The following is a 25,837-nucleotide window of genomic DNA, read 5'->3' on the forward strand; positions in this document are numbered from 1 at the left end:
TGGCCTTGAGTTGGCCAGGAACTAGGGTGAAAGAGGATTGGAGAGTAGGAGGAAACTTTATCGTGACTACTTCCTGTGGGCGTTGGTAACTTCCTTTCGGTAGAGGGCGTCGCTACATCCCAGCTAGGCCATCTTGGGTTTTCTCTGGGCCGCATGGGAGGCAGTTTCTCAGTTTTCTTCGTTCGTGGGGTCGGGGCCGAGGTTAGGGCAATGGGAATCCATTTTGTTAGGAAATTGGCTGGTACTACGTGCTACGGGAGATCAAAGCGGATAATTGTTCAGTCTTGCTTGTCCAGGTTTGTCTCAAATTTCCCACCAGGACTTCTCTGTTTGAACCTGCATCTCACTGCTATAAAATGTGAGCACAGGATATTTTCGCATTTGCCGTTTTGAGCAAAAGGATTATCTTGCTGTTGAGGCAGGATAAGAACGGGGCACTCACTTCAAAGTATAAAATATGAGAATGGTACACGGTTACTACGATTTTATTGCCTCCCTCCAAAAGCAGCCATTGAATGTAAATGTATCCACAGGGTATTGGATCAAACCAAAATTGATCTAGTCCAGCATTCTGTTTCTATACACCACTAGTTCTCAATATTAATGGTGCTGTAGACTAAAACAATTACTATGTTTTGTTCACACATATCTCAGGACAAATTATGCCGAAAAACAAGGCTTTTGATGATTGCAAGAGGAGGCATGCCACTTGAGAAACTATCCATATATGACAAGAGGCTAAGTTTCACAATCAAGTGTAATTACCTGCCTCTCCCCCTTGAAACAAACAAAAAATTACGCTTCAAACAAAGGTAGACAACTAAGACACCTTGATTCTGATCTAGTCAGCTAGGGTAGCAATTAAGAGCAAGTTGGGGAAGAAGCCATTTGTAATTGTACTTGCCTTTTGTACTAATGTAGTTTCATTCTCTTTGAAAATGGCTATTCTCCCAAGAAAGACCAGGCTCCTCATAGTTTCTCAAACCTTTTGGCAAACTTTATTCTTCAACAAAACTTTATTCAGCAGATGTGCATTGGTTGCAAAGAACTGGACCATCACCAAATGGCAACCATCGATTAACAAAACATTTGATATCACCTAGGGATTAAAACCCCAAGCTATGGGTATAAGCTATAAACAAACAGCCTTGTGCAGACTGCCAGTTTTTGAAAACTCAGCAAATTCATTCATCCAAACATTACTGCCATCAGGAAGGATCAGCCTCCTCTACCTCAAAAGATATATTATGGAGCACCTTCAGGCTTTGAAACTGCCAATTCATTGCTGCTGCTGTGCTTCTAGTCACTAAATAACTGATTGATACACCATCTATTCCTTTGTAGACCTTTCTGATCTGAATTGTGCTGGCATGTTATAAGGAGTATTAAAGTGTTCAATAACTGAAAAACAAAACAATAACTGAAAAACATAAATAAATAAATAAATAAATACTGACAGGGAATTTCAACTGAAGAATCACCACTCACAGCCCTTAATATGTTGCTTGTTATGCTGCATCAACCTATTCTGTAAGAGTACAGTGTAGAACAGCAAAAATTTAGGGTAGGCTGATTTCCGGCTGACTGGAGGGAAAGGGAGCTTGGCAAATAAGTGGATGAATATGGCCTTTATCAGATAATGGTAAATGAAGATCCATTCCATCTTAACATCATAAAACATTGGTGACCAAATGTATATGTCATTTTAATGCAACAAAATAGTTTTTAACTTGCAAATAGTTTCTTCTTTGTTTTTCTCAGATGTATAAATTGACTATCCTCACAGCATCATGTTGGTGAAAAATAATTATTTTGTAGTATCTTCTAAGGTGGTTAGTAACTTGGGTCTAAACTAAAATATAGCCAATTCTCTCTCCTTTTCATTCCTTTCTAAGCTTGCTCTAAGACAGGGGAGTCCAACTCACATTGTCACTGTGGCATCACATGATGTATCAGGACATGGGCGTGAACAGTGTGTGTGTGCATCTGGCCTGTGGGCCACGAGTTTAACAGTTCTGCTCTAAGAAATTGAGGAGTTTTTATTTCACTGCTCACTTTTAAATAAAACTCTGAAATGGTCACCTCAAAGCTAACTTCTATGTGAAAGTGGGGATATAAGACTAAATATCAGAAGTAGAAATAGCCTATCTAGTTATGAAGTTGGCACTATTCAGCTTCTGATATAATAGAAGAGTTGGGAATATTTAAATCCTAGGAGGATGACTTTTTTTCTGTGACAGTCATTCTATAACTTCACATGCTGATTGTCTTTTATTAAGAACTAATAATGAGCCTATGTAATCTTCATCTTTCAGGAAGAGGATGACTGGAAAGAATTTGAGCAGGAAGAAATAATTGACTACAGTGGCCTCAGAGTTCAGTCCATGCAAATTAGGTATTGTCTTGAAAGGGTGTGGGTGTGGGTGTGGGTGTGTATAGTTCTGTATTTATGAATGATTCAGTTACTATTTGCAAGTTCTAGGTGAAGAAAAACTTAATCAGGTCTTATCTCTAAGCTTGCCACATAGTAGCTGGTATTGCTGCAAAACATCAATGCTTGCTGTTCTTAAATACTGTAATATTTCTGTGCTTGATGGAGAAATTACTATTAATTATTTAATCTTAGTTGGTGATTATTAAAAACCAGGTTTTTTTATACCTAAACATTTTGCATCCTCTATTAATTAGGAGCTTATAGTTATTGACATGATTGCATTTTAACTGTCAGTTATTAATATTCATAACATGAGATTGGAGATGTTCTCTTTTGTTTTAAATAACGAAATGCTTTCAGTACTACTATATGCTCACTACTATATATTACAGTTTACATGTTATAGTATGAATGTGTTTACATAAGTGGTGAATGCTGCAATAGCTTTTTTTTATCAGTGAAAAGGATGAAGAAGAAAGTGACAGAAAAGAAGAACCAAGGGATAATAGTGAGGAACCAGCTGGAAATGTGGAGAAATCATCTGGTCCTTGGAATAGGTCTGCTCCTACACAAATACCTGTTGCTGAAATTATTGGTGAGTTTTGCTCTGTGTTCCTTTTAATTTACCAATGTTTACTGAATCAGCCATTTTAGCTCATTTTTAACTAAATGAAAATCTGTTGAATAAACCTGAAATACAGCTATGATTTCTTGCTACAGTGAATGCTCCTTTGGAAATATTTTATTTCTAACATTTGTTTAAATAATAGATTATCTGATACAAAGTAATCTTTACTTACACAGCCAGGATCTTAAGTGAATATTAAATTGAAAAAAATTACTTAATATTTATCTAATTACATCTGATTGTTTTGAGTTTTTAAAATTCTTTACAGAAAATCCAGAACCAGTGCAATCCAGTGGAGTATATAGGCCACCTGGTGCAAGAGAAGGCAGGACACGAAAAGTGCCGCAAGGTCCCCCAGAGATCTATAGTGATACACAATTTCCATCATTGCAATCCACTGCCAAGCAAGTAGATACTAGAAAGTAAGTATGGCAATGATCTAAATATTTCCTTAAAACCATTCTTCTTCCAACGAAGCAATCTCTTCATATCTATATCCACAGATCATAAACAGGTATACAATGTGATCTGCACTAGAGGAAGCAAATATGTTTTAAGCATAACTAGGGAGGATATGGATTTTATCAGACTGAAATTTTTAAAAGTTTCTCAATTAATGCAATGCTATTTAGAGAGGTGGGATGTGAGATTGTTGTATAACTTGATCTAATATCAATTACCTTCTAGGGGACTTGGTCCATTGCAGAGCTTCAGTATTTTAATTGCTACTAAGTGGTTCAAAATTTAATTTTAGGAGGTTTATCAATGTTCAATTTAAGCAGTAAATTACAGCATATTTGTATTTGTACCATAATGTACACAAAGATGGCATTTGCCAGATTTGTTTTGTAATGTGTTACTGCACTTGGGATTATAAATGTATTAAGAATGTGTGTTAAGTGTGTTTTAGACACTCCCTACATAATTGATTTTATTTTAATGTCAATTTTGTTGTAACAGACTGCTTATAAATAAGTATTCCTAATCAGTAGGTGCTTTCATGAGACTTAAGTTCAGTTAAAAAAACAAGCATGCAGAAACAGTTATGCGGTTCTTTGCATTTAGCCTATGCTTTGGAATAGTTTCTGAATGTTGCATTTAGGACATTTCTATATTCATAATTATTGACATGTTGCAGTGTTAGTCTATTTGGGATGTTGAGATACATTTTTGTGGCTGAAATCCAGTGAATTGCCTCAGTAATGCTATCAAAAGTTTTGAATTTATTTTTTTATAACAAAACCCAGTTTGTCACTTCAGAAAAATTTTATGAAATGGCATTGAGGTTTGTTCAGAGAAATGTCATCAGTACATATGCAAGCCCTTAATCATGCCTGCAATACTTCTTGGGATTATGGTCTCCTTTGTTAGGGCCCTAGTCATGGAATTTTGCAATTAAATTAGTGTCATTGATTAATATTGCTAAAGGGCAAGTGTGTCTAAGACAGTTACTGATTACATTTATTTTCCCTTAGGGATAAAGAAATGGAGAAGAGCTTTGAAGTAGTAAAACACAAAAATAGAGGTAGGGATGAGGTTTCAAAATCCCAGGCAACTAAACTTCAGCTAGACAACCAATATGCTGTGCTTGGGGATCAGTAAAGCTGCACACATATTACAATTAAGGAATGGTTGTTTGATACCCTTCCACTCTTAAGGTAACTAAACTACACCAATTATGAACATGCCGTCTTGTTTCTGCTGGATCTTCTACAACAAGTGCAGTCTACTTTGACGTAAGTGATTGCTTTTCTGCACTTTGAAAGTATACTTAATTTGGTACACCTTCGTATTATGAGGGAAATTAATGTAAATTCTTGAAAAAGAGTTCCCGGTGTTTTGATTCCTCTGCAGCCAGTGGTTATTTCAAATTTTTTTATGTTCAGATACTGAGCCTTCGTAAAGGTTGACTACCTCAGACTTGCTGCACTCATTGTGGATACCATGTGGATCACAACTTCTGGAAAAGATTACAACTCTTTGGTGGCCATCTGAAACTCGAAACCAGCTCTACTGGATTCCTCTAAAGAAATCCTGCAGAAGTCAGCTATCTGAGTTGATAATATAAATGACAAATTTAAGTGACCTTAAATGTGCCCCATTTATTATATCCTTTCACATGTAGCCATAATTTACTAGGAACCTCTAATGCACAAAGATTTTTTAAAAAAATATGCAGCATAGTGAGTTTTTCTTTTAATTTAGTTATCAGAAAATAAATACACATCCAGACAGAAAATGTATGGACACTAGTATGAATATTCTGGTTTCATCTGTGTAAACTTTTCATTTGAAAAATAGCGCTCTCTACTCTTGACAAATTGCAATATAGTCAGGTAAGTTGCATGGAATATGCAACTATATATACTTTACTGGATCTCAAAGAGTTAGGTTTTCTTTGGATAAATGATAAATAAATGTCTGCTCCTATAATATCTGGGAATTTTTTTGAGAAGTTCATTCTGAATATATAGCCTTAGCAATCTGTTAAGAAGTATCAGCTATTGCTCATGCATACCATCAAATTTGCAGATGGAGATACTTATATGTATAGTGAAAAATGTCCATTGCTGTACTTTCTTACTGTTTGAGATTTGGATACATTTTGCGAATAAGATTTTGCATTTAATGCATTTCCACCCCAGCTGCCCAAACAGTAATGGCAACTTCAGTTAAAATTCAGTTTCCTGGCCAGCTATGTACCCATTTATTTGAACAAATATTAACAGTATTTGAATACTAATTTGTGCTGTATTATGCTGTATAACATTAACTGTGAATAGAATTCAAACCAACTCCGAAAGAGGTTCTTGCTCCCGAGTTAATTTTTTTAAAAACTTTGTTCTTCTTCCAATCTAAATCAAATATGGCCACTCCTAATATGTCTTTCCAAATGCCTGGCTGTTTTTTGGACTGTCAAGCCAGGATTTAGACAAATGTATTACTTGCGAGGTAGCTATGTACTTATAAAAAATGGCATTGTAATTAAGGAGTGTTTAGGATATGAAATCATTGCTTTAAATGAAGAACAGACTGCTTAGAATAATAATTTATTCCTATTAAGAATTGTGAGATATATTCTTCTAAGTAGTTGTGTTTTATACAGATGCAGAACCAGTCCTCTACATGCTTAGATCACTGGAAGTAAAACAGCTGACACCGTTGAGTTGTGTATCTTTCCTGAAAGTTGTCTATTTGCCAACAAAGCCGTTGCAGGGTATTAAAGCTGCAGAACTAAGATTATGTGAAACTTACAATTTTAAATTCCAGCTTTGACATTTAATTAAAATTGTTACACATGAATCAAGTTTTAATATTCTGTATGATAGGGTAGATGAAGCTGTCCTTGTATATTCACTTGAGTTCTTGGGCATAGTTGGCATAGAAGATTAATATTGTAACATTAATAAATATAGAAATGTTCATGACCTCTGGAGTCGAATGAAAATATATATATATATATATATATATATATATATATATATATATATATATATATATATATATATATATATATATATATATATATATATATATATATATATATATATATATATATATATATATATATATATATATATATATATATATATATACACACACACACACACACACACACACATATATACATATACATACATACACACACACACACACATACATACATGTTCTGATGCCATGCATCACTTCAGTGTGGCAAATACATGATCATGGTGTTGAAACATAAGGCTGTAATCTTATGCATGTTATAAGAAAAAAAGTTCAGCTGAGTTCATTCATAGGTATGCATTGAATTGGCTGTTGCAAAGTATTGGTGGCCCGTAATTCACTTGAAATGTGTGGTTATCATCTACCTCACTCTGTATGTCACTGCTAGCAACACCACTAATATCAAGTGGCAAAAAAATTGTAGTTTATTCTTTAAGAGGAAACAACAATGTTAAAGTTGACAGCTTTTTGTAGTGAAGCAAAAACTTTCACATCTTGATCCTAGATATGTTATTAGTGAATATGCTTTCATTGAAATATTACACTATTGAATTAAGTGAACCAGTGCATATTTCACCAGTGAACAAAGTGCATATTTTATATTGAAGAATTATTCCTTGAGATTCTTAATTTTGGGAGCTCATATACACGTGGTTTATCACTTCATCCACTCTGAAGTTCTGCATTATCGATCCTAACAAATGTCATATATGCTAATATATACTTCTGTTACACAATTGCTTTGTGATCCATGGGCAAAATGACTTAATTATAAAGAAACAAATTAAGGCGATCTGAATACAAATAAGTATTCTTTTAATTCAGACATCTAGTTGTGAGCTGATTAAAATAAATGATAGCTTGGAGAAAAAAATTCCAGTTTTTAAACAAGTCTGTCTTTGAAGTTCAGAGTATTTGATTCTTCTGCAATCACAGTTTGTCTAAAGTTCATTCTGTAACTTCCTAGCTGCATAACAGTGACTGATATTTTTAAAATGAAAGAAGCGTCTATGTTCCTTGTCAAGCAAATATGAATTATAATTTAGCAAGGTCTTAACAGTAAATTTCAGACAAGGGAATCTAAGGGACAGGTAAACTATATTTACATAAACTCATTTTGATAATACACAGCAACACAGAATATAGGATAATACAATTTTTATTTGAGCAGCTTTTTTTCTGCTTTTGCCAGCACATTTTCTATGATATATTTTATTGATAATAAAAACAGTAACTTGGGAGGTACTGTTCGTGCAGTAGAAATATTAGGACTTCCCAAGAACATTTTCTGAGGCTTCTACAGGTGAAACTTGAAAAATTAGAATATCGTGCAAAAGTTCATTTATTTCAGTAATGCAACTTAATGAAACTAATATATGAGATAGACTCATTACATGCAAAGCAAGATAGTTCAAGCCATGATTTGTCATAATTGTGATGAGTATGGCTTACAGCTCATGAAAACCCCAAATCCACAATCTCAGAAAATTAGAATATTACATGCAATCAATAAAATAAGGATTTTACATAGAACAATATTGGACCTCTGAAAAGTATAAGCATGCACATGTACTCAGTACTTGGTTTGGGCCTCTTGCAGCAATTACTGCCTCAGTGTGGCGTGGCATGGAAGCTATCAGACTGTGGCACTGCTGAGGTATTATGGAAGACCAGGATGCTTCAATAGTGGCCTCCAGTTCTTCTGCATTGTTCGATCTCATGTCTCTTTTTTCTCTTGGCAATGCCCCATAGATTCTCTATGGAGTTCAGGTCAGGCAGGTTTGCTGGCCAATCAAGCACAGCAATCCCATGGTCATTGAACCAGATTTTGGTGCTTTTGGCAGTGTGGGCAAGTGCCAAGTCCTGCTGGAAAATGAAGTCAGCATCCCCATAAAACTCGTCTGTGGAAGGAAGCATGAAGTGCTCCAAAATCTGGTAGATGGCTGTGTTGACCCTGGACTTAAAGCACAGTGGACCAACACCAGCAGATGACATGGCTCCCCAAATCAACACAGACTGGAAACTTCACACTGGACTTCAAGCATCTTGCAGTATGTGCCTCCATTCTTCCTCCATACTCCTTGGTTTCCAAATGAGATGCAAACGTTACTCTCGTCAGAAAAGAGGACTTTGGACCACTGAGCAACAGACCAGGTCTGTTTTTCTTTAGCCAGGGTAAGACACTTCTGACGTTATTTGTTCAGGAGCGACTTGACAAGAGGAATAAGACATATGAAGCCCATGTCCAGGATCCGTCTGTGTGTAGTGGCTCTTGATGCATCGACTCAGTCCACTCCTTGTGAAAGTCCCCAATACTTTTTAACGCCTTTTTCCTGACAATCCTCTCCAGGCTGCGGTCATCCCTGCTGCTTGTGCACCTTTTTCTTCCACACTTTCCCCCTTCCACATAACCTATTAATGTGCTTTGATACATCACTTTGGGAACATCCAACTTCTTTTGCAATTTTTGAGGCTTTCCCTCCTTATGGAGGGTGTCAATGATGGTTTTCTGCACAACTGTCAGCTCAGCAGTCTTTCCCATGATTGTGATACTTACTGCTTCAGACAGACCATTTAAAGGCTCAGGAACTCTTTGCAGGTGTTATGGCTTAATTAGCTGATTAGAGTGGGACACTTTGAGCCTAGAATATTGTACCTTTTCACAATATTCTAATTTTCTGAGATTGTGGATTTGGGGTTTTCATGAGCTGTAAGCCATAATCATCACAATTATGACAAATCACGGCTTGAACTATCTTGCTTTGCATGTAATGAGTATCTCATATATTAGTTTCACTTTTTTATTTATAAATGAACTTTTGCATGATATTCCATTTTTTTGAGTTTCACCTGTATATAGATCCTAAAATGTACACTTATAATTCAAGACATATGCAGATGTGGCTTTAATAGCAATGCCTACATTCATCTAGTGGATACTCACTTGTACCATGCTATTTAGCTGCTGTACCTCTTCAAGGTATGTTAGCAGTTGAATAGGGATCAATACATAGATCCAATCAGCACAACTCATGTCATTTCAAGAACTTAGTCTTGGACTATATAGTCAGTCATACTGAATTCAAATCCAATGTGTTGACAATGAATAGGCTGTGACCTTAACACTATTTTCAGTCACGTACAGTAAAAACACTGTACCCAGCATATCTTCTATATTCTCATTTCAGTACTTCGGTAGGAAACATGTTTTATGCAGAGGCCTTAAATTATTCAAGGTAAATATTTTTAAACAGATGGGATGCTGAAAGAAGCTTAGTTTCAGACAATCCAATTGTTTTTGGATAAATTGCCTAAGCCAAATCAATTATAGGGACAACTGAACTGATTGCTTTCAAAATCCATTTTTAGGCAAAATGGGGCAATAATTGACCTGCAAAATAAACTTTTTAAAATAGACTTCCTATGTCCACTTCTCCAAAAGAAATAAATTTATAGTAAATGCTATTTATTTGAATATGTTGCTCTTTACATCTGTATTGGGTATTACAAGCAGCTAACAAAATTTTGTTTAAAGATAACACTGAATTAAAATTAGCAAGAAAAAACCATTAACAATAAAGAATGTGATGATGTGTTTATGTACCAATTCAGGAGTAATGTAGGAAAAAGTCCCCTTTCTCATGACCAAAGGCAAGCTACATCTCTGAGTGATGTTTTTAAAAATGACTGTGAGGGGAAAGTGTGTCCCAATCTAAATGGAAGTTTGTAAGGAAAACAAAAGAGACCCTAAAACATTTGGGACTTTAAGAATAGCAGCTCTTTAAATTATACTTGGCAAACAAGTGGTAACCAGTGCCAGCAGTTTATGAACTTTGTACCTTACATAATTTGGCAATCTGCATCCTGGATTTTGCACCAAATGAAATGTTTGGATATTTCAAGGGTAGCCCATAGTATGTGTTGCAACAGTCACAATAGGATATAATCAGTGCATGGACAACTTGTAAAAATCTAATCTTGGAAGGAATGCAGGTATCATAATAGATATAATTGTACAAAGATTCATCAGCATCTTCAAATTCAGTGGAATTTAGTAATCAAAGCAGCACTATTAACTATAAATGTTTTCACAGGGACTGCAATTGTATCAACAGCATATATCTCAGTCTCAGAATCCAGGTCATCTTTTTAACCAACAGTAACATTTACCTATTATCAAACTTTACCTAAATCTTCAAAGTTACCAGATGCTTACTTAGAAGTGTGTTGAACTGATTAACATCAGCCTAGCAATGACATCTGACATCAGAAATCTAGAAAAAACTCCCCTGTCAAATTCAGAAGAGGGATACAAAATTAGATTCAAGTCAAAATAATGGGATCACAAATCAGTACTGCCATCTGGATATTATATGTTAAGAAAACTGGAAGCATTGTAAAACAATACCAAACTTCAATCCTCAGGCAGTCCATAAGGTTATTTCATTATCTTATCTTGGTCAAAAGCCCAATTGAAATGGATCCACAGAATCATTCTACTTCAAATGCCAATGACCTTAACTGCCTTCTTTGGAATAGGGAAATATAGGGAGATAATGATTGTTAGTATGGCTTATCGAGGTCATTTAAATCAGCCCAGAAAATGAAAATTGCATGATTAGGTAATAGCTATTATAATTCTGCACCTTAAAATCTACAATCTGAAAGAAATCCAAAATAGTTCTCAAGATTACGTCCTTAGAATCTGCCCAAGCTCTACAGTCCTCCTACATAATATAGTGGAGACTAGCAGCTTAATGTCAAAAAACAGTATCAGACAATTTCTGGGGAAGAGACCTGGTTGCCTGTACTATTGCAGTTAAGATTTTAGATGGGTTTCACTCTATATATGATCTGACTCATTCTAAGAGTTACTTCATAGCCCATTAATTTCATTATTTAATAAATTAAGATGATCACTTGGCTCCAGGACGGGGATGCAAATGCTTAAAATGTCAATTGCCCAGGGAGCTTCCCCATTCATGTTTAAAAACTATTACATTCTGGTAATTAACCTTAAATATTCCCATAAATTAATACAACCTTATATCGATTCATTTGTACATACAGGATTAAAGTTTCATAGAGGTTAAAATACTGAATAATTTATAACATACAATGAGATAGAAATAAAAAAGATGGTGAGAAGGTTCTGTGGAGCAAAAGATAATAATCTGCTTTGGAACAGTTGCTTACTATAAAAAAACACAACTTCTCAATAATAAAAAAAAGATTGAAGACCAATCTATAGTGAGATAGGATAGATTAGAACTCTTGTCATGTTTATTCTCTTGGATGCATAGAATGCCTCTTCTTTTTAGGAGCAAAGTGAAAAGGAGTAAAACTTCAGATTATCTGTCCATAAATATGCTGATGTACGTCAGATAAAAGGCTGTTATTAAAATACAAAAAATAACATTTCTAACATTTGTTCCACCAAAATGGAAATTATAATGGATTTCAATGAAATTTCTTATTTACAAAAACATAGAAAACTTGTCAAGTGGCAAATTCAAGAATATGAAGAAGTTTGAAACCACTGCAAAGGAGGAAGCATTGTATTAAATACAGCATCGGAAATTAGATTGTTTATTTTCTAAGCTACAAAGACAATACTACCCTATTTCACAGGGATGTTGTGAGGTTGACTTCAGCTTTATAAAATGTTTTTGAGTTTTCCAATGAAGGTGCTATAAAAGTACAAGGTGTAATTAAATTTGCTGAAATCTGTCACAAAAAGAAAATATTTAACTTGATTTTATTTACAGTATTTTACTACTACTATAGAAAGTTCTTTACACATGTTAATGATAATGTAATAATGGACTTTCTAAAAAGGCATGGTTGATTTTTCAAACTTTATACATTTCTTTTTGGTTCTGTGTGATTACTATGCTGATATAATTGTATTAATAAGGTTCTTGGGATTTGCATGGATGAGATGAATTATCATTTTTGTAATCTCTCTGAATGAAATAAATTTAACATTCACAGTTTGTTATTCTTTTTGTAGAAATCTTCTGTTATATGCTTTTTCAAGACAAAAGTAGTGTTATCCTCATCAGTTATATTGCCTGAGAAAAGGTCCTTGAATCAATTAGCAACTGTTCAATATTGCATCAAATCTGTTTGTTTCTTATTAGCAAACATCAGGTTGAGTTTTAGTTTTACTATTAAAGAATATAATCTAAATCTTAATTTCCAATTCTCCAAATACTGATTTTTTTTTCCTCATTTGCAATTTTTTGAAATTATTTTTGAAAAGTAAAAACTCAATAAAATTTTGAAAGGAGACAGTGAATGATCTCTTCTTTGTTTCTGCAAAGTAGCTGTTACTTGAAATCTTGCTATTCGTACTACTGCTATTGAAATAAATGAATAGGAGGCCAATTTAAATAAACTGTCTCAGATGTGGCTGATACTTGCTGTATACAGATTCCTTGATACTACTATTAAACATTGATTTAACAAATGAAAGAACTGGGAGAATACTTTAAGCATGTCAAAATTAGAGCTTTATATAAATTACATCCCAGTTAATAAGTTATTTGGAAACAAAGTCTGAAATTTTGGTTAGGCAATTCTGATTTTTTTTAATTTAAAAAAATCAGATGACCCTTGGTCTGAAAGGTAATGTTCTATCTTTTTAGAGATGCTTAACCATATTCTCCATTGAAAAGAAAATTCCCAAGTTGCTAAAGTTAAAATGCAGGTTTTTAGAAAAGGAAAGATAAATTATAAAAGCAGGAAAAACTTCAATGAGGCTATGCCCTAATATAAGCTGATATAGCAACCTATATTTACATTATATAATTATCTTGTGGAAACCAATAAGAAAAGACAAATGCAGGCAAAAGTTACGTTAGGTGGCCTTGTGTATTTTATCTAAAGTTTTTTTTATGCATTTACTGAATAAAGTATTTCAAGGATCATTTCAAGTACAATATGAATATAACTACCTATTCCTCCAACCCTGTACTAAAAGTTGCAGAAGTTTAATTTTGAAAAAATGGCAGTTATTTCTTGAAATCTAAGGCACACAAAAATATAACAAAAATTAATATCTTTTATCTTGGAAAGGAAAACAAATAGAAATTGAAAATTTATATTTTCAGATTAGTCGCCTCAGTGAATTCTGGATCTCTTTGCTGTATGCTTTTCTTCAGCAGCTTTACGTTTTTGAGACAACCCAATTCCAAATATTTTACTATTCTGGAGATAAGCAGCAGCTTCTGGTAAATGATAGTTTTCCATTGAAGGTGGTGGTTCCTTAAAAAAAGGACAGTTTTTGAAAGAGCTTTAAGAATTATACTTTCAGGTTTTTTATCTGACATTTTCTTTTAGTCTAATCTTCCTTCTACCATATATTCCTTGTTACAAAAATAATGGAGAAACAAATTACAACTTGAAAGCATTATCTTATACTGCTATCTGAAAAGTTTATGTTGAAACCAAACAAATAGGAATATAATTTGTCATAATCTCTATTCCTGAGACATAAAGTGAATGTAAGAGCTTTTCCACCCTTTTAATTGTGCACAAAGCATTCCACTGCGGCATGCAGTGATGGGTTCTGGACCCCATTCCAACTGATACGGTTGGAATGGGCCCAGCGTCATCCACATGGACATGCGCACATGTGCGCAGCTCACGCATGCGTCTTATTGTTCAGCGACACCTCTGCGATGTTCCAGCTGCTCAGTGGAGCATTGCACAGGCGCTGTATGTGCTATGTGTGTGTGCGGAAGCGCTGAAGACTTTAAAGACAGGTAGGGAGGGCGGGCGGGCCCTCTGGAGCACCATACCAGAAAGGTACCTGCCTGCAACCCACCACTGGTGGCATGGGCCATATTTTTATTTATTTATTATTTATTTTTATACTGTGCTTTTGCTCAATGAGTTTGAGGCAATGTATACAGAACTCTTAATTTCTTCTACTGTTGGGTAGGTTGGACAGAAAGTTGGTGGGAATGGGATAAAGAAGGGGAGGGGAGAGAACTCTAAGTCATCTAGGGAGCCTCGAAGGCTGTGGATATTCAATCTGGTCCACCTGAATTCAGCTAATCATAATACCTGAATATAAAGATAAGCCCTTGATTTAAGATCCACAACTGAAACCAGAATTACAGTTGGTAAGCAATACAGTTGTTAAGAAAGTGATTATGTGACTGGATGTATTTTATGAGAGTTTAAAGTGTGGTCATTAAATGCATCAATCACAGTGATTAAATAATTAAATAATCTGGCTGCCCCAGTTGCATTGCTTAAAAACCACAGCGGCACAGTGGTTAAACTGCAGTACTGCAGGCTACTTTTGTTGACTGCCAGCTGCCTGCAAGTTGGCAATTCAAACCTCACAAGGCTCAAGGTTGACTCATCCTTCCACCTTTCTGAGGTTGGTAAAATGAAGATCCAGATTGTTGGGGGCAATATTCTGACTCTGTAAACTGCTTAGAGAGGGCTGTAAAGCACTGTGAAATGGTATATTTAGTAAACAAGACCATCTAAATGGTATTGCTTGTCAGATACTGACTGGGAAAGTTCCAAATCATGATCATTGTGACTGCAAGACACTGCAACTGTTATAAGTGCAAGGTGGTTGCGAAATGCTCAAATTTTAATCACATGACTGCAGGGGTGATGCAATGTTCATAATTTTGGGGGTGACTCGTAAGTCACTTTACTGATGTTGAACCATTGTTAGATGAACAATGAACAAATATGTTGAGGACTACTTGTATGTAATAAAACATAGCCTTGATAATTCAAAACTGTATTATGCCACTAATATACAAACCTGTATCAAGTAGTCAGCAATGTATTCTGGCTTCAGACAATTAACCCCTTGAGCTGTAGCCTCTCTTATATTAATTCTCACATCTTCTGGCTTCAGTTTATTAAGATCAGCAAAAAAATGAGTAACTTCTCTAAAGATAGGTGGAGAATATGCAGATAACACCTGTAGATTCAATCAGGCAGAGATTCTGGTTTACTTATATAGTATGTATGGAATTTGTTTTGTCAATTTCAGGAACTGAACAAGATCATCTAATATGTAGCCTTCAAGAAAACAGCTTGTCAGATTTTTAAAAATGTACACAGCATTTTGCTGAAATATAATACAATACTAATGATGGATGATGATTAATGTCTGCTCATGTGGGGAAAACTCTCATGAGACAATATATTGCATCTGCATTTTGCAAAAACTTATTGTCAATCATAATTACTTAATTTTTTTGTTTTACAAGTAAATAATGTGCTCTCCCACATTTTCCCCTGTGTAGATATGAATGAATAACATAGATCTAAATATCTATATGTTAATAAAATTCTTATCATTTAACCAGGCAAGTGCATCATAGGGCAACAATTTTTGAATCAAGGTAATTTGATTCAAATAGTCTTAATTTACAGAATGTGTCCAAAATCTAGGACCTAGGACTTCTGCCTGCACCCCTGGTAGATTGGGTCTGACTTGCGTGAGTCCATTCCCAAACACTCTTACCAATCCATGCCATCCAGGTATGCCATCCTTGACCAGCATGGCCCTTCTCACATAACCCTGAGGCCATCCAAGCATTCTTGATTCATGCTACCTCCACACATGTCTTACCTTATCTGGTGGCACCTCATATGCACCCACAGCCCCGTACACCCTACTTGACCTACACCAACCCCAAGAATCTTCCATGATTTACACAGCACTTTTTGGGCACTCCCAGGCATCCTTCCTGATGTATGCCATCCACCCACATCTTCCTCAATCCATACTGCATTTCTGGTGCACACCCATACAACCCTGCCACCCATATGCTCTTCCTTTTTTACAATTGAAATAATTCCTTCAAATGGAATTCTTTCAATTATAAAGAATTATTAAGGTTTAACATACAATGTGAAAGCATTCTTTTTTTATTAAAATAGCAACATTTCCCTCACCCATGATTATCAAATATACTGATATCTAAACAATTAAATGTATACACAACCTTTGCACCTCCTGATTCTAGAAGACGCTTGAAGCCTGATTCCTTTGCTGGATCAACATTCAAAATAACTCTCCAACCACCAAATGCTCCCTAAAAAAGAAAGAAACATTCATTCATATTTATATATGTTTGGGTGTGCACCAAAATATGGTGTGCACCAAAATTTTTGTCACTGAAATATTTTAAATTTTTTACCATTTATATTTCAGGCTCAGATAGACAATGCAAGTGAATTCTAAGATTAATTAATCTTAGCAATTTTTAATCAAGGAAGAAATATAGATTAATGTTCTTCACTGTTCCAATTCAAATTGCGCCTTATTCCTGCACAAGATACTCTACTTAACAGCATGTGGTTAGAGTCTCAAAAGGCAAAAAATGCTGTACCCGACTCAGAGGAAACTGCAGAAAGACTTCAGCAATACCACCACCCACAAATAACAAGTCAAAGCCTTTCTGTTACTTTGAACAAAAAAAGGAAATAAAATGAATTACATCTATAGCCCTTCCGTGTTTCAGTACATGTTGCGAGAATAGTTATCTGAATATGCACTCATATTGGTCACACACACATAAAAAGTGTCTCTCAACTGAAAGATTATGAACTGAGTCTTCCAAATCATGGACAGCAAACTCTGGAGTACCATATTTTTTGGACCAGAAGATGCTGTAGATTATAAGATGCACCTAGCTTTTGTAGAGGGGAAAAAAATCTGCCTCTGCCTCCCTGCAATTTGCTTCCTTGCAGTAAACAGCAAACACCCTGGTGAGCTTCAGAACAGCCTGGTTTAGCATGAGCAATGGAGGGGGCAGCACCAGTAATGGGCAGTGGCGATTCCCGGAGCCTGGAACAGCTAATAGATGATATTCCAGGATGCAGACCCAATCTCCAATCAGCTGCTCATGTTAAAGCAGGCTATGGTGAAACTGAACAGGCTATTTACTGTTTGCTGCAAGGACGCAAATTGCTGGGAGACAGAGACCGAATGGTGGGAGCCAGTGGCTGGGCGGGGCTTTGGCAGCATTCACTGTATAAGACACAGACATTTCCACCCACTTTTTTTTTGGGGGGGGGGAATGTGTGCTATGTACCAAAAAATATGGTAAGTCCAAAAATGTTCATTAACTCACAGATTCTTTCCTTCAGCTCTCTGTTTCACTGAATATAATAAAGTAATAAAACTCATAAGAAACTTAGTGACTTAAATGTCATTTGGCAATGAATTGCTATCAAATTTTCCTAATTTAGATACATGAGTGGTCTGAGAAACGGGGAAAACTGCACAAACAGAATGATAGGAAACCACAGGATTCCAATCAAAGTTAAAAATCATGTTTCTTAAATATCTCATTTGGGCATTTATTTACCCACTATATAACAAGGTGTTTTAAATTTTGTGTCTTTTGAGTCAGTATTGACCCCTAGTGACTATCTGGACTAGTTCCTGCAGTTTTCTTGGCAGCATTTTCATAAATTCATGTGCTATCCATCAATAAAAAGTAATTTGAGTAAATTAAAATGGAATAATATTTCTGTTAGATGAAATATACCTCTGTCCACATTACAACTCATGATGTTTATGTGCAAATACCTCAGCAGAGCTGTTTTGCTCTTTCCATTGTTGTATTGTCTTTCTCCATCTCATTGCTGCAACTGCTAACTTCTTCTGAACTATATTGATTCCGGTCAGTACACTAAGTATAGAGTCGCTTCCCCACTCATAATCTTCCTCCTATAATGATACAGGTAATTCTCCAGTTACGACAGTTCACTTAACGACTGTTAGAAGTTATAACCCCTCCAGTACTTAGGACAGAGTCCCGAAGTTACGAATGTTGCAGCACCGCAGCTGTTTTTCACGCTTAAGAATGACCACAAAGGCACTGCAACATTTGCCCTGCCTAAAGTAGTGTGAGATCATAGGCTCCAAAAGCTTTCAATCTCAGCATGAAAAGTGTTTTCAAGCTGATGGGAGGCTTGAAGCAAAGTGATTTTGCTGCTCCAAAGTCACATCAGCTTATAAATGCTTTTCATGCCAAGACTGCAGGCAAACAAACTGCGGCAAAGAAGCTGGAGGGGAGACAGCTTGATTGATCTTCACAAGGTAAGTGATCTGGTGCAGCAGAATGGGAGGGGGAACGATTGTGGGGACCCCAGGGGAGGAAGCATGAGATGTCAGTGGGTTAGGGGAGGCATTGGGTGATCTGAAGCAGGTGGACTTCCATTCCTGCCCCCCTCCCCCGGGCCTTCCCCACCTGAGATACCTCAGGTGCACTTAATGACCTGCGCATTCAATTAGCGAATGCATGGGCAAATGCAGGGAATGATTTACTCCAACGAATCCTGTAACAGCAGGCTCCATTAACTTTCTAAGTCAAAGATGACATGTATTTAACTCTTGTCAAGTTTGAAGGAAATTTCAAACAAAATCTTAAGACAAATCATTGTCATGTGAAACTGGACAGAATAGTAGAAATTTTCAAAGCTCAATCTATTAAAAATATTTTTTTTGGTACAGGTAGTCCTCAACTTATGACCACAATTGAGCCTACATTTTTTGTTGTTAAGTGAAAAATTTGTTAAATGAGTTTTGCTCCATTTTACAAACTTGCTTGCCACAGTTGTTAAGTGAATCACTGCAGTTGATAAGTTAGGAACTTAGTTGGTAAGCAAATCTAGCTTCCCCATTGACTTTGCTGATAAGAAGGCTGCAAAATGGGATCACATGACCTTAGAACACAGCAATGGTCATAAATATGAACTGATTGCCAAGTGTCCAAATTTTGATCACATGACCATGGGGATGTTGCAATGATTGTAACTGTGAAAAATAGTCTAAATCACTTTTTTCAGTGCCGTAACTTTGAATGGTCAGTAAATGAACTGTTGTAAGTTGAGGACTACTTGTATTCATGTGATAGCCAAATCCAATATTTTAACTTTCTTGGAAAAGGAACTCTCTTTCTGCTTCATATTTTAAGCAAATTTCAATAAGACCAGAATTTCTGAAAGCATACTTCATTTGACAAAAATTCTAATTAAGATTTATACTTATTGGATCTCTCTTCAGACAACTTGCTACTCACATTCATAATATAGATATAGCAATTTTTATGCAACCACATCCATCTATCATTCCTAACAAACCGTCCACTGAAACTTGACCTGTTTATTCAAAAGACTGTTGTATCTACTGAAAGTGAAAGGCGATGGATTTTAACTTAGCACCTTTCCTTAAGTTTAGAGAAAGAAATGGAATCACATATAGGACATTTGTTCAATTGCTTTCCTCCCTGCCAATCACTTGCTATTTTTACGCACTCACTCCAGAATAACAGACGAAGCACTGCAAAACATGCTTCCTTTCCCACTTCATTCAGCAGTGGGATTCTGAATAGGATGCTGGTCAGGGCATTAATGTTACATCCCAACAGAAGTAAAGGATATACTGCTCAAGTCTATTGAGACCTGTTTCAAGGATTTAAAAAGAGCCAGAAAAATACAGAATTCACTTGGGTGAATGGATTCATTGAGACAAACAGGGTTTTAAAAAGTCTTAGGTGTATGTAAAAAACTACGGTACTCTTGCTAGTTTCGAATTTATCATTTTTAAATGGCCAACCATGCTGTTACACACTATCGGCTTTAGATGAGATCACAATGAGCAATGGAAATCCTAATACCTTTATTAAGAGGGCAGTTACAATATGGCTTACTCTGTAGTTCAGGGGTGTCAAACTCAAGGCCCGTGATGCTTAGATCTGGTATGTGGGGCCATCCTGAAAACAGCAAAGGACTGCCCTTTGCCAGCAAAAATAGCTCAGTCCTCCCATGCCTGTTTTTGGCCATGACAGCCTCCTGCAACCCTCTGCCAGCGAGAACAGGGGGAGCTCGGGGGGCGTGGATGTGGCATGGGTGGCCCTCCTGGAATTCCATTTTCGTTGCAGAGAGCTGAAGGAGGGTGTTGCAGGAAAAAATGGGGCATGGGGGGGGGTCACACATCCCCCCCGGGCTCCATTTTCACTGGCGGAGGGCCAGCAAAACAAACTAAAAACAAAACAAAAGGAGAAATGTTTGCTCATTTGCATTTGAGCATCGAAGAAGGGACAGGAAAGGAGAAAGGGAAAGAGGAAAAACAAAGAAAAAGAATGGAAGATGGGAAGAGAGCAAGGAAGGAAAAATAAGGAAAGGAGAATGAAGAGGAAAGAAAAAAGGAAAGGAAAGGAAGGATGTTATAATGAGAGTGAGGGAGGGTCTGAGGGAAGTTTTATCTTAGCACTTGGCCACCACAGATACCCCCCGACATGAATGATATCAAGCTAGCCACAACTCGTCCCGGGCCACACACCCAGAGGTCAAACACAACGATGATGTGGCCCTCAATGAAATTGAGTCTGACACCCCTGCTGTAGTTTAACAAAGATAGCAGCCCAAGGCATTTCAATCCTTTCAGCAGTTCTGCTTAATTCTTTATTGTTCTGTTTATGGGCTGAAATCGTGCAAAGAAGTAAGACAGGAATTCCAAAGGTGCTTTTTCAAAAAGCAACTGGACTTTGTTTTTCTTGTAGATGTTTTGCTTCTCATGCAAGAAGCTTTTTCAGTACTAACTGAATCGTGGAGGATGAGTTTATATTTTTTGCAGTCATCTGATTGTTAGCCCTCTTTCTGAGAGTCATTCAGGGTGACCCTGTGCCTTCAGGGTCACCTGAATAGTGCAAATGGGTGTGGAGCCTTGCTAGAACAGCTGAGAGGACTGTGTTGTAAACAGGAGATAGATGATGCTGCATCCCTCCTCTGTTACGAGAGGGCTGTTAAGTCTTAATGTGGATAGTCTCTTTTACCCCTCTTTCAAACCAGTGTTCCTCTCTGTCCAGAGTGAATATTCTGTTTCAACCACCACAATATATATATATTCTCAATGCATACATACATACATACATTGGTTGGATTCAGACAAATATTTATTTACCATGAAATAGATACTGGGAAATTATGTTCTAGAGCAACGGTGGAGACCCTATGGAACATGTGCCAGAAGGGGCACTCAGATCCCTCTCTGTGGGCACATGTGACATCGCCCCAGCACAGAGTTTGTCAGAGTTTGACTATTGAGGCAGCCCTGGTGGGATCAGGCATCTCGTGGGGTAGCTTGGGGGCAAGGTCTTCGCCCTGGGAGAAAGTAAGGGGGGGGAGAGAAGAACCTGATGGAGCTGGAGTCCTCTTCTCTCCCCCCTCACTTTGTCCTTGTACTTTGGGTCCTCACACTTTGCCAGGGTGAGGACCCCACCCCCTAAGCTGCCCCATGATCCCACAGAGGCTGACCCAATCCCCTTCTCGAGCTTCACCCCCAGAGGAAAAGAAGCAAGGAAAGTCTAATGTGAAGCGCTTGGTTAAAAAGAACTAGAGCCTTTCTCCATGGCAGATGGGTAGCACCGAAGTCACAGGCCCATCAGGCAGTGCCATAGACAGCCCTTGCTTGGATGGGACCTGAATTAACTGTCTTAATTTGGCTACAAAGGGAAAGTCACCCCCTGAATCTTGATATGTACAACTACAAGCCTCATCCATATAGCACTCTAAGTCATAAAGGGATTTTTTGGCTCGGCAAAGTCAACAAAGTGGACCATTTTGAGTAAAAGAGTGCAAAATATGACATATGTTGCATGAACATGTCATTAAACATATTCATTGATGAAGTTCTAGATTGGGATCATACTAAGGCACAATAGGATTTGTGGTAGGTTGTGTTACTTCAGAGAGCTTTGATGAAGCTGTTAACACAACCTGCCTAATAGAGTCTTCTATGTGCCCAGCATGTTGTACAAACTTAACATTAGAATTATAATTTACTCTCTGAAAAAAGGAGAATGGATGGATTACTTCAGTTATCAATGACTGGGTAATTTGTAGAGTTTAAAACAAATGTTGAATGTTGTTTTAAAATAATATAAAACAAAATAGAAATGAGGATAGAAAAATTCCCTCACCTTCTCCAAAGAAACTCAAGATATATTCTAATGGTTCTAGTACTTACAATTAAGACTCTTTTTGCCAAAAGTGCTAATAAACACAGTAGCTTTTACTTGCTCTAAATCGTCCCTAAATCAATAAATTCTCAATCAAAGTGGTTAAATTGATAGGGATGTTAGCCACTGTTAGCCCATATGTAAATGGATCTGAAAATATTTGCCTAATTGTGTAATGCGACAGACGTATTGACAGTCCACAATTAGACAGAGCATTGCAACCAGGAATATTTGGTGTCTAAGAATAGATGAAGTGGGCCATACACTTGCTAGAAAGATGAATGGGAAGGCTGTGTTTGATTTTGGGATTCAAATCCTCTATTAATGTTGCCCAAATATATTTGAGGACAGAGTTGCCATCAGCAAGATTCCCTCTTTGAGGGAGATGGAAGTTCAGAAATGTTAAAACATAATTAAATAAAATTATGGTTGAGGTTGGCCCAAAATTGTAAATAACAAAAGTTTTGTATCATTGAAAGCTGTTTTGGGGTTTTCTTTTAAGACAAAATATGTTAATGTATGAGTTGTTTTTTCTAAACTAAAACCGGGTTGTCACTTTGTGATAAATAAGTGGGTTTTGGGTTGCAGTTTAGCACTCGGGCTCTAAAAGGTTCACCATCACTGGTCTAGAGTGTAAATTACATTAAAATATTAATGAATTTTAAATGGTCTTAATAAGGTTGAATACCTTTACAAAGCTGTCTGCTGCTCTGCATGCTTCCAAATAGGAACGATGAAGCACCCATTTTCCTGCTGCCATTGATGCCAAGAATTTCTCATTACGAAGAGGTTGTCCCACAATTGTATGTGTGCAGCTTGAATCAAAGCATTGCTTCTCCAACACCACTCCCCCTAAGGAATATATTTTTGTATTGTTATTTTAAATCAGAATTCCTTTTGTAGGAAAAGCAAATTTAGGAATTTAAGAATTATTCAGTAATTCAAGCAGTTCAAAAGAAACATGATTCAACATGTTTCTATGAGAATCAGGATACAACACTCCAAAAAAATCTTTGAATCACCTACCTAATTCTTCAATTAGCTGATAATAATTAATTCGTTCCTGAGGATTAAGAGAAGAGAGCTGAAATCTGTGCATTTTTGTTGGTTCTTCATAGTCCCTTTGGTCAATTTTAGTGATCTGAATATGAAACAAAGGAAAAACAACTAAAGGGTGAATAGGATGCATTCTAATTAAAAATATCTTCTTACATAAAAAAATTCTTGCATATATTTAGCAAGCCATCTTACATAAGTTTAGACTGTTATCAAACTTAAATTATCACAACTACAGTTCCAGTCCTTTAAGAAGCAGGTTATCAAATCCCCCTTTTCACATATTGCAGTGCTACTACATTGTCATTTATTACAGTAATACACTGCCACTATTTAGTATATAATAATTATAACAATAACAATAATTTGTGATACATTTTTAAATGTTCAGTTGACTGAGTTTCATGTTTTAAGGAATAAAAGAGGAAATAACAACAACAATAATAATAATGGTCAAGATATCACAGTGGTTGAGGGCCGAAGTGTACCGTTTATTGATATTACTATACCACGAGATGTCAGAGTCAAAGAAAAATAACTGGAAAAAAATCACGAAATATGGCGACTTGGCCATCGAAACAACACGGCTATGGATAAAACATGTAACAGTGATACCCATTGTCATCTGGGCACTTTGTACCATGTCCAGGAATTTTACAAAATGCATCAACAAATTGCAGCTTCCTGCAATAACACCAGCGGAGTTGCAAAAAACTGCGCTACTCGGAACATCATATATTTTAAGAAGATACTTGGTTGATACCTAGGACGCTAGCAGCAACCCATATCAACCTTTGCCCCCAATCAATGGTATTTATGACACATTTTTAAATGTTCAGTTGACTGAGTTTCATGTTCAATGAATAATAATAATGATTTTGTTCATCATAGTCAAACAGATGTTCAGACTGAATTTGGCACTATGGTCTACCTACTGAATCCGTGCAAGGACTAGTAGAACTAGATGACCTGTAAGGTCCCTTCCAACTCTGTTAATCTGTAACCTAACCTGGAATAGGCAGATGTGGATGTTTCATGGTGTTACAGATATCATTGCAGGATGTAAGCTGTTCCGAGTAAAGTTGTCTTTTGCAATTGACTGATGGTGAATTTGTCAATACCAATGATGTTAAAATGGTGTTTCAGTTGTTTTGGGATTGCACTTAAGCCACCTATTATTATTGGGACTATCTTTGCTTGCTTCTGCCACAATAGTCTAGAATCTAGACTTTTTCAACCTTTTTTGTGCAAAGGCACACTTTTTTCATGAAAAAAATCACGAGGCACACCACCATTAGAAAATGTTAAAAAAATTTAACTCTGTGCCTATATTGACTATATATAAAGTGTTTTTCCCACGGCACACCTTACACTATGTCACGGCACACTAGTGTGCCGCGGCACAGTGGTTGAAAAACACTGGTAGATCACAGTGTGAAACTAGGGGCCCGCAGGCCAGATGCGTCAGGTGCTGGCCACCCCACTTTTAGCAAAGGGGGGAAGTTGCAATACATCACATGACAACATGATGCTGCAAGTTTGATACTCCTGCTCTAGATCATTCTAAAGGCATGCATATATCTCTCTATACTAGTAAAGATAACCAATTAAATTCCAATTTCTAGTTTCTTAATCAAGAAGAATAAAGTCAGAAATAGTCAATTGCAATTAAATATTAGACTTAGGTACTATGAATATTTATTGGGAATTTTGATGTTTAACTTAGGGTTTCCGTTGAACTTTGCAGCATTGGCAGGATTTTAGTTTTCCCAGGCTTTCAACTAAATTTTAATCAAGGAAAAGGATTTCTGGCAGGCTAAGAAGAGAATTTAAACTGATCAGTTTCATGAAAGGCCTGTTCAACTGTCTTCCAGGTGATTTTTCATAAACATTTTAAAAAACTGTAGCGTTGGTCTACTTGGGGGATGAGAGAACTAAATTCATAACCAATTCAAATTCTGTGAAGTGAAACCCATTATTTTAACTACGAGTCACAACTTACTTCTTGTCTGGATTCAATATCTTCATTACTCTTTAGCAAATAGAAGAAATTACAAGATTGAAAGTAACTGTTGGGAAACTTCTGAAATGAACATGTTTTTCTGTCTTGTACATCTACTATCTATAATTTCATATTATCTTATTGGTAGCTCCTAAGAATACTTCAAACTAGAGATACAATTTCTCACTTTATGTGTTACTCTATGTATT

General features: G+C 36.4%; 2 protein-coding genes across 10 annotated transcripts in view; one reads left to right on the top strand and one right to left on the bottom strand.

Annotated features, from left to right (window-relative positions):
- The window catches only part of CDV3 (CDV3 homolog), a 41,732-nt gene that overhangs the window by 640 nt on the left and 15,255 nt on the right, over positions 1-25,837 (top strand). Inside the window, exons 2-6 of one of the 6 annotated variants that reach the window (XR_015696378.1) lie at positions 2,316-2,395; positions 2,893-3,029; positions 3,331-3,484; positions 4,538-4,798; positions 16,753-16,935. Coding sequence is in view for 3 of the 6 variants with exons in the window: in XM_014056660.2 (XP_013912135.2) it covers positions 2,316-2,395; positions 2,893-3,029; positions 3,331-3,484; positions 4,538-4,664 (498 nt within the window). In the remaining 3 variants the exon portion in view is untranslated. Of the gene's footprint in view, positions 1-2,315; positions 2,396-2,892; positions 3,030-3,330; positions 3,485-4,537; positions 6,366-12,042; positions 12,548-16,752; positions 16,936-25,837 lie in introns of those variants that run through there. The other 5 variants (XR_015696377.1, XR_001312952.2, XM_014056661.2 and 2 more) reach the window with 5 other exon arrangements.
- The window catches only part of TOPBP1 (DNA topoisomerase II binding protein 1), a 90,985-nt gene continuing 77,274 nt past the window's right edge, over positions 12,127-25,837 (bottom strand). For 2 of the 4 annotated variants that reach the window (XM_087712958.1, XM_087712957.1), the window contains exons 23-28: positions 23,597-23,711; positions 23,259-23,422; positions 18,136-18,276; positions 16,544-16,633; positions 15,349-15,510; positions 12,127-13,820 (exon numbers count right to left, since the gene is read on the bottom strand). In XM_087712958.1, the coding sequence (XP_087569084.1) occupies positions 13,677-13,820; positions 15,349-15,510; positions 16,544-16,633; positions 18,136-18,276; positions 23,259-23,422; positions 23,597-23,711 (816 nt within the window). In that variant the 3' untranslated portion in view covers positions 12,127-13,676. The remainder of the gene's footprint in view (positions 13,821-15,348; positions 15,511-16,543; positions 16,634-18,135; positions 18,277-23,258; positions 23,423-23,596; positions 23,712-25,837) is intronic. The other 2 variants (XM_087712959.1, XM_087712960.1) reach the window with 2 other exon arrangements.

Source organism: Thamnophis sirtalis, unplaced genomic scaffold (assembly GCF_051295495.1).
Source record: "Thamnophis sirtalis isolate CommonGarterSnake01/CBP01778 unplaced genomic scaffold, rThaSir2_p1.2 scaffold_4, whole genome shotgun sequence".
NCBI classification, from domain to species: domain Eukaryota; kingdom Metazoa; phylum Chordata; class Lepidosauria; order Squamata; family Natricidae; genus Thamnophis; species Thamnophis sirtalis.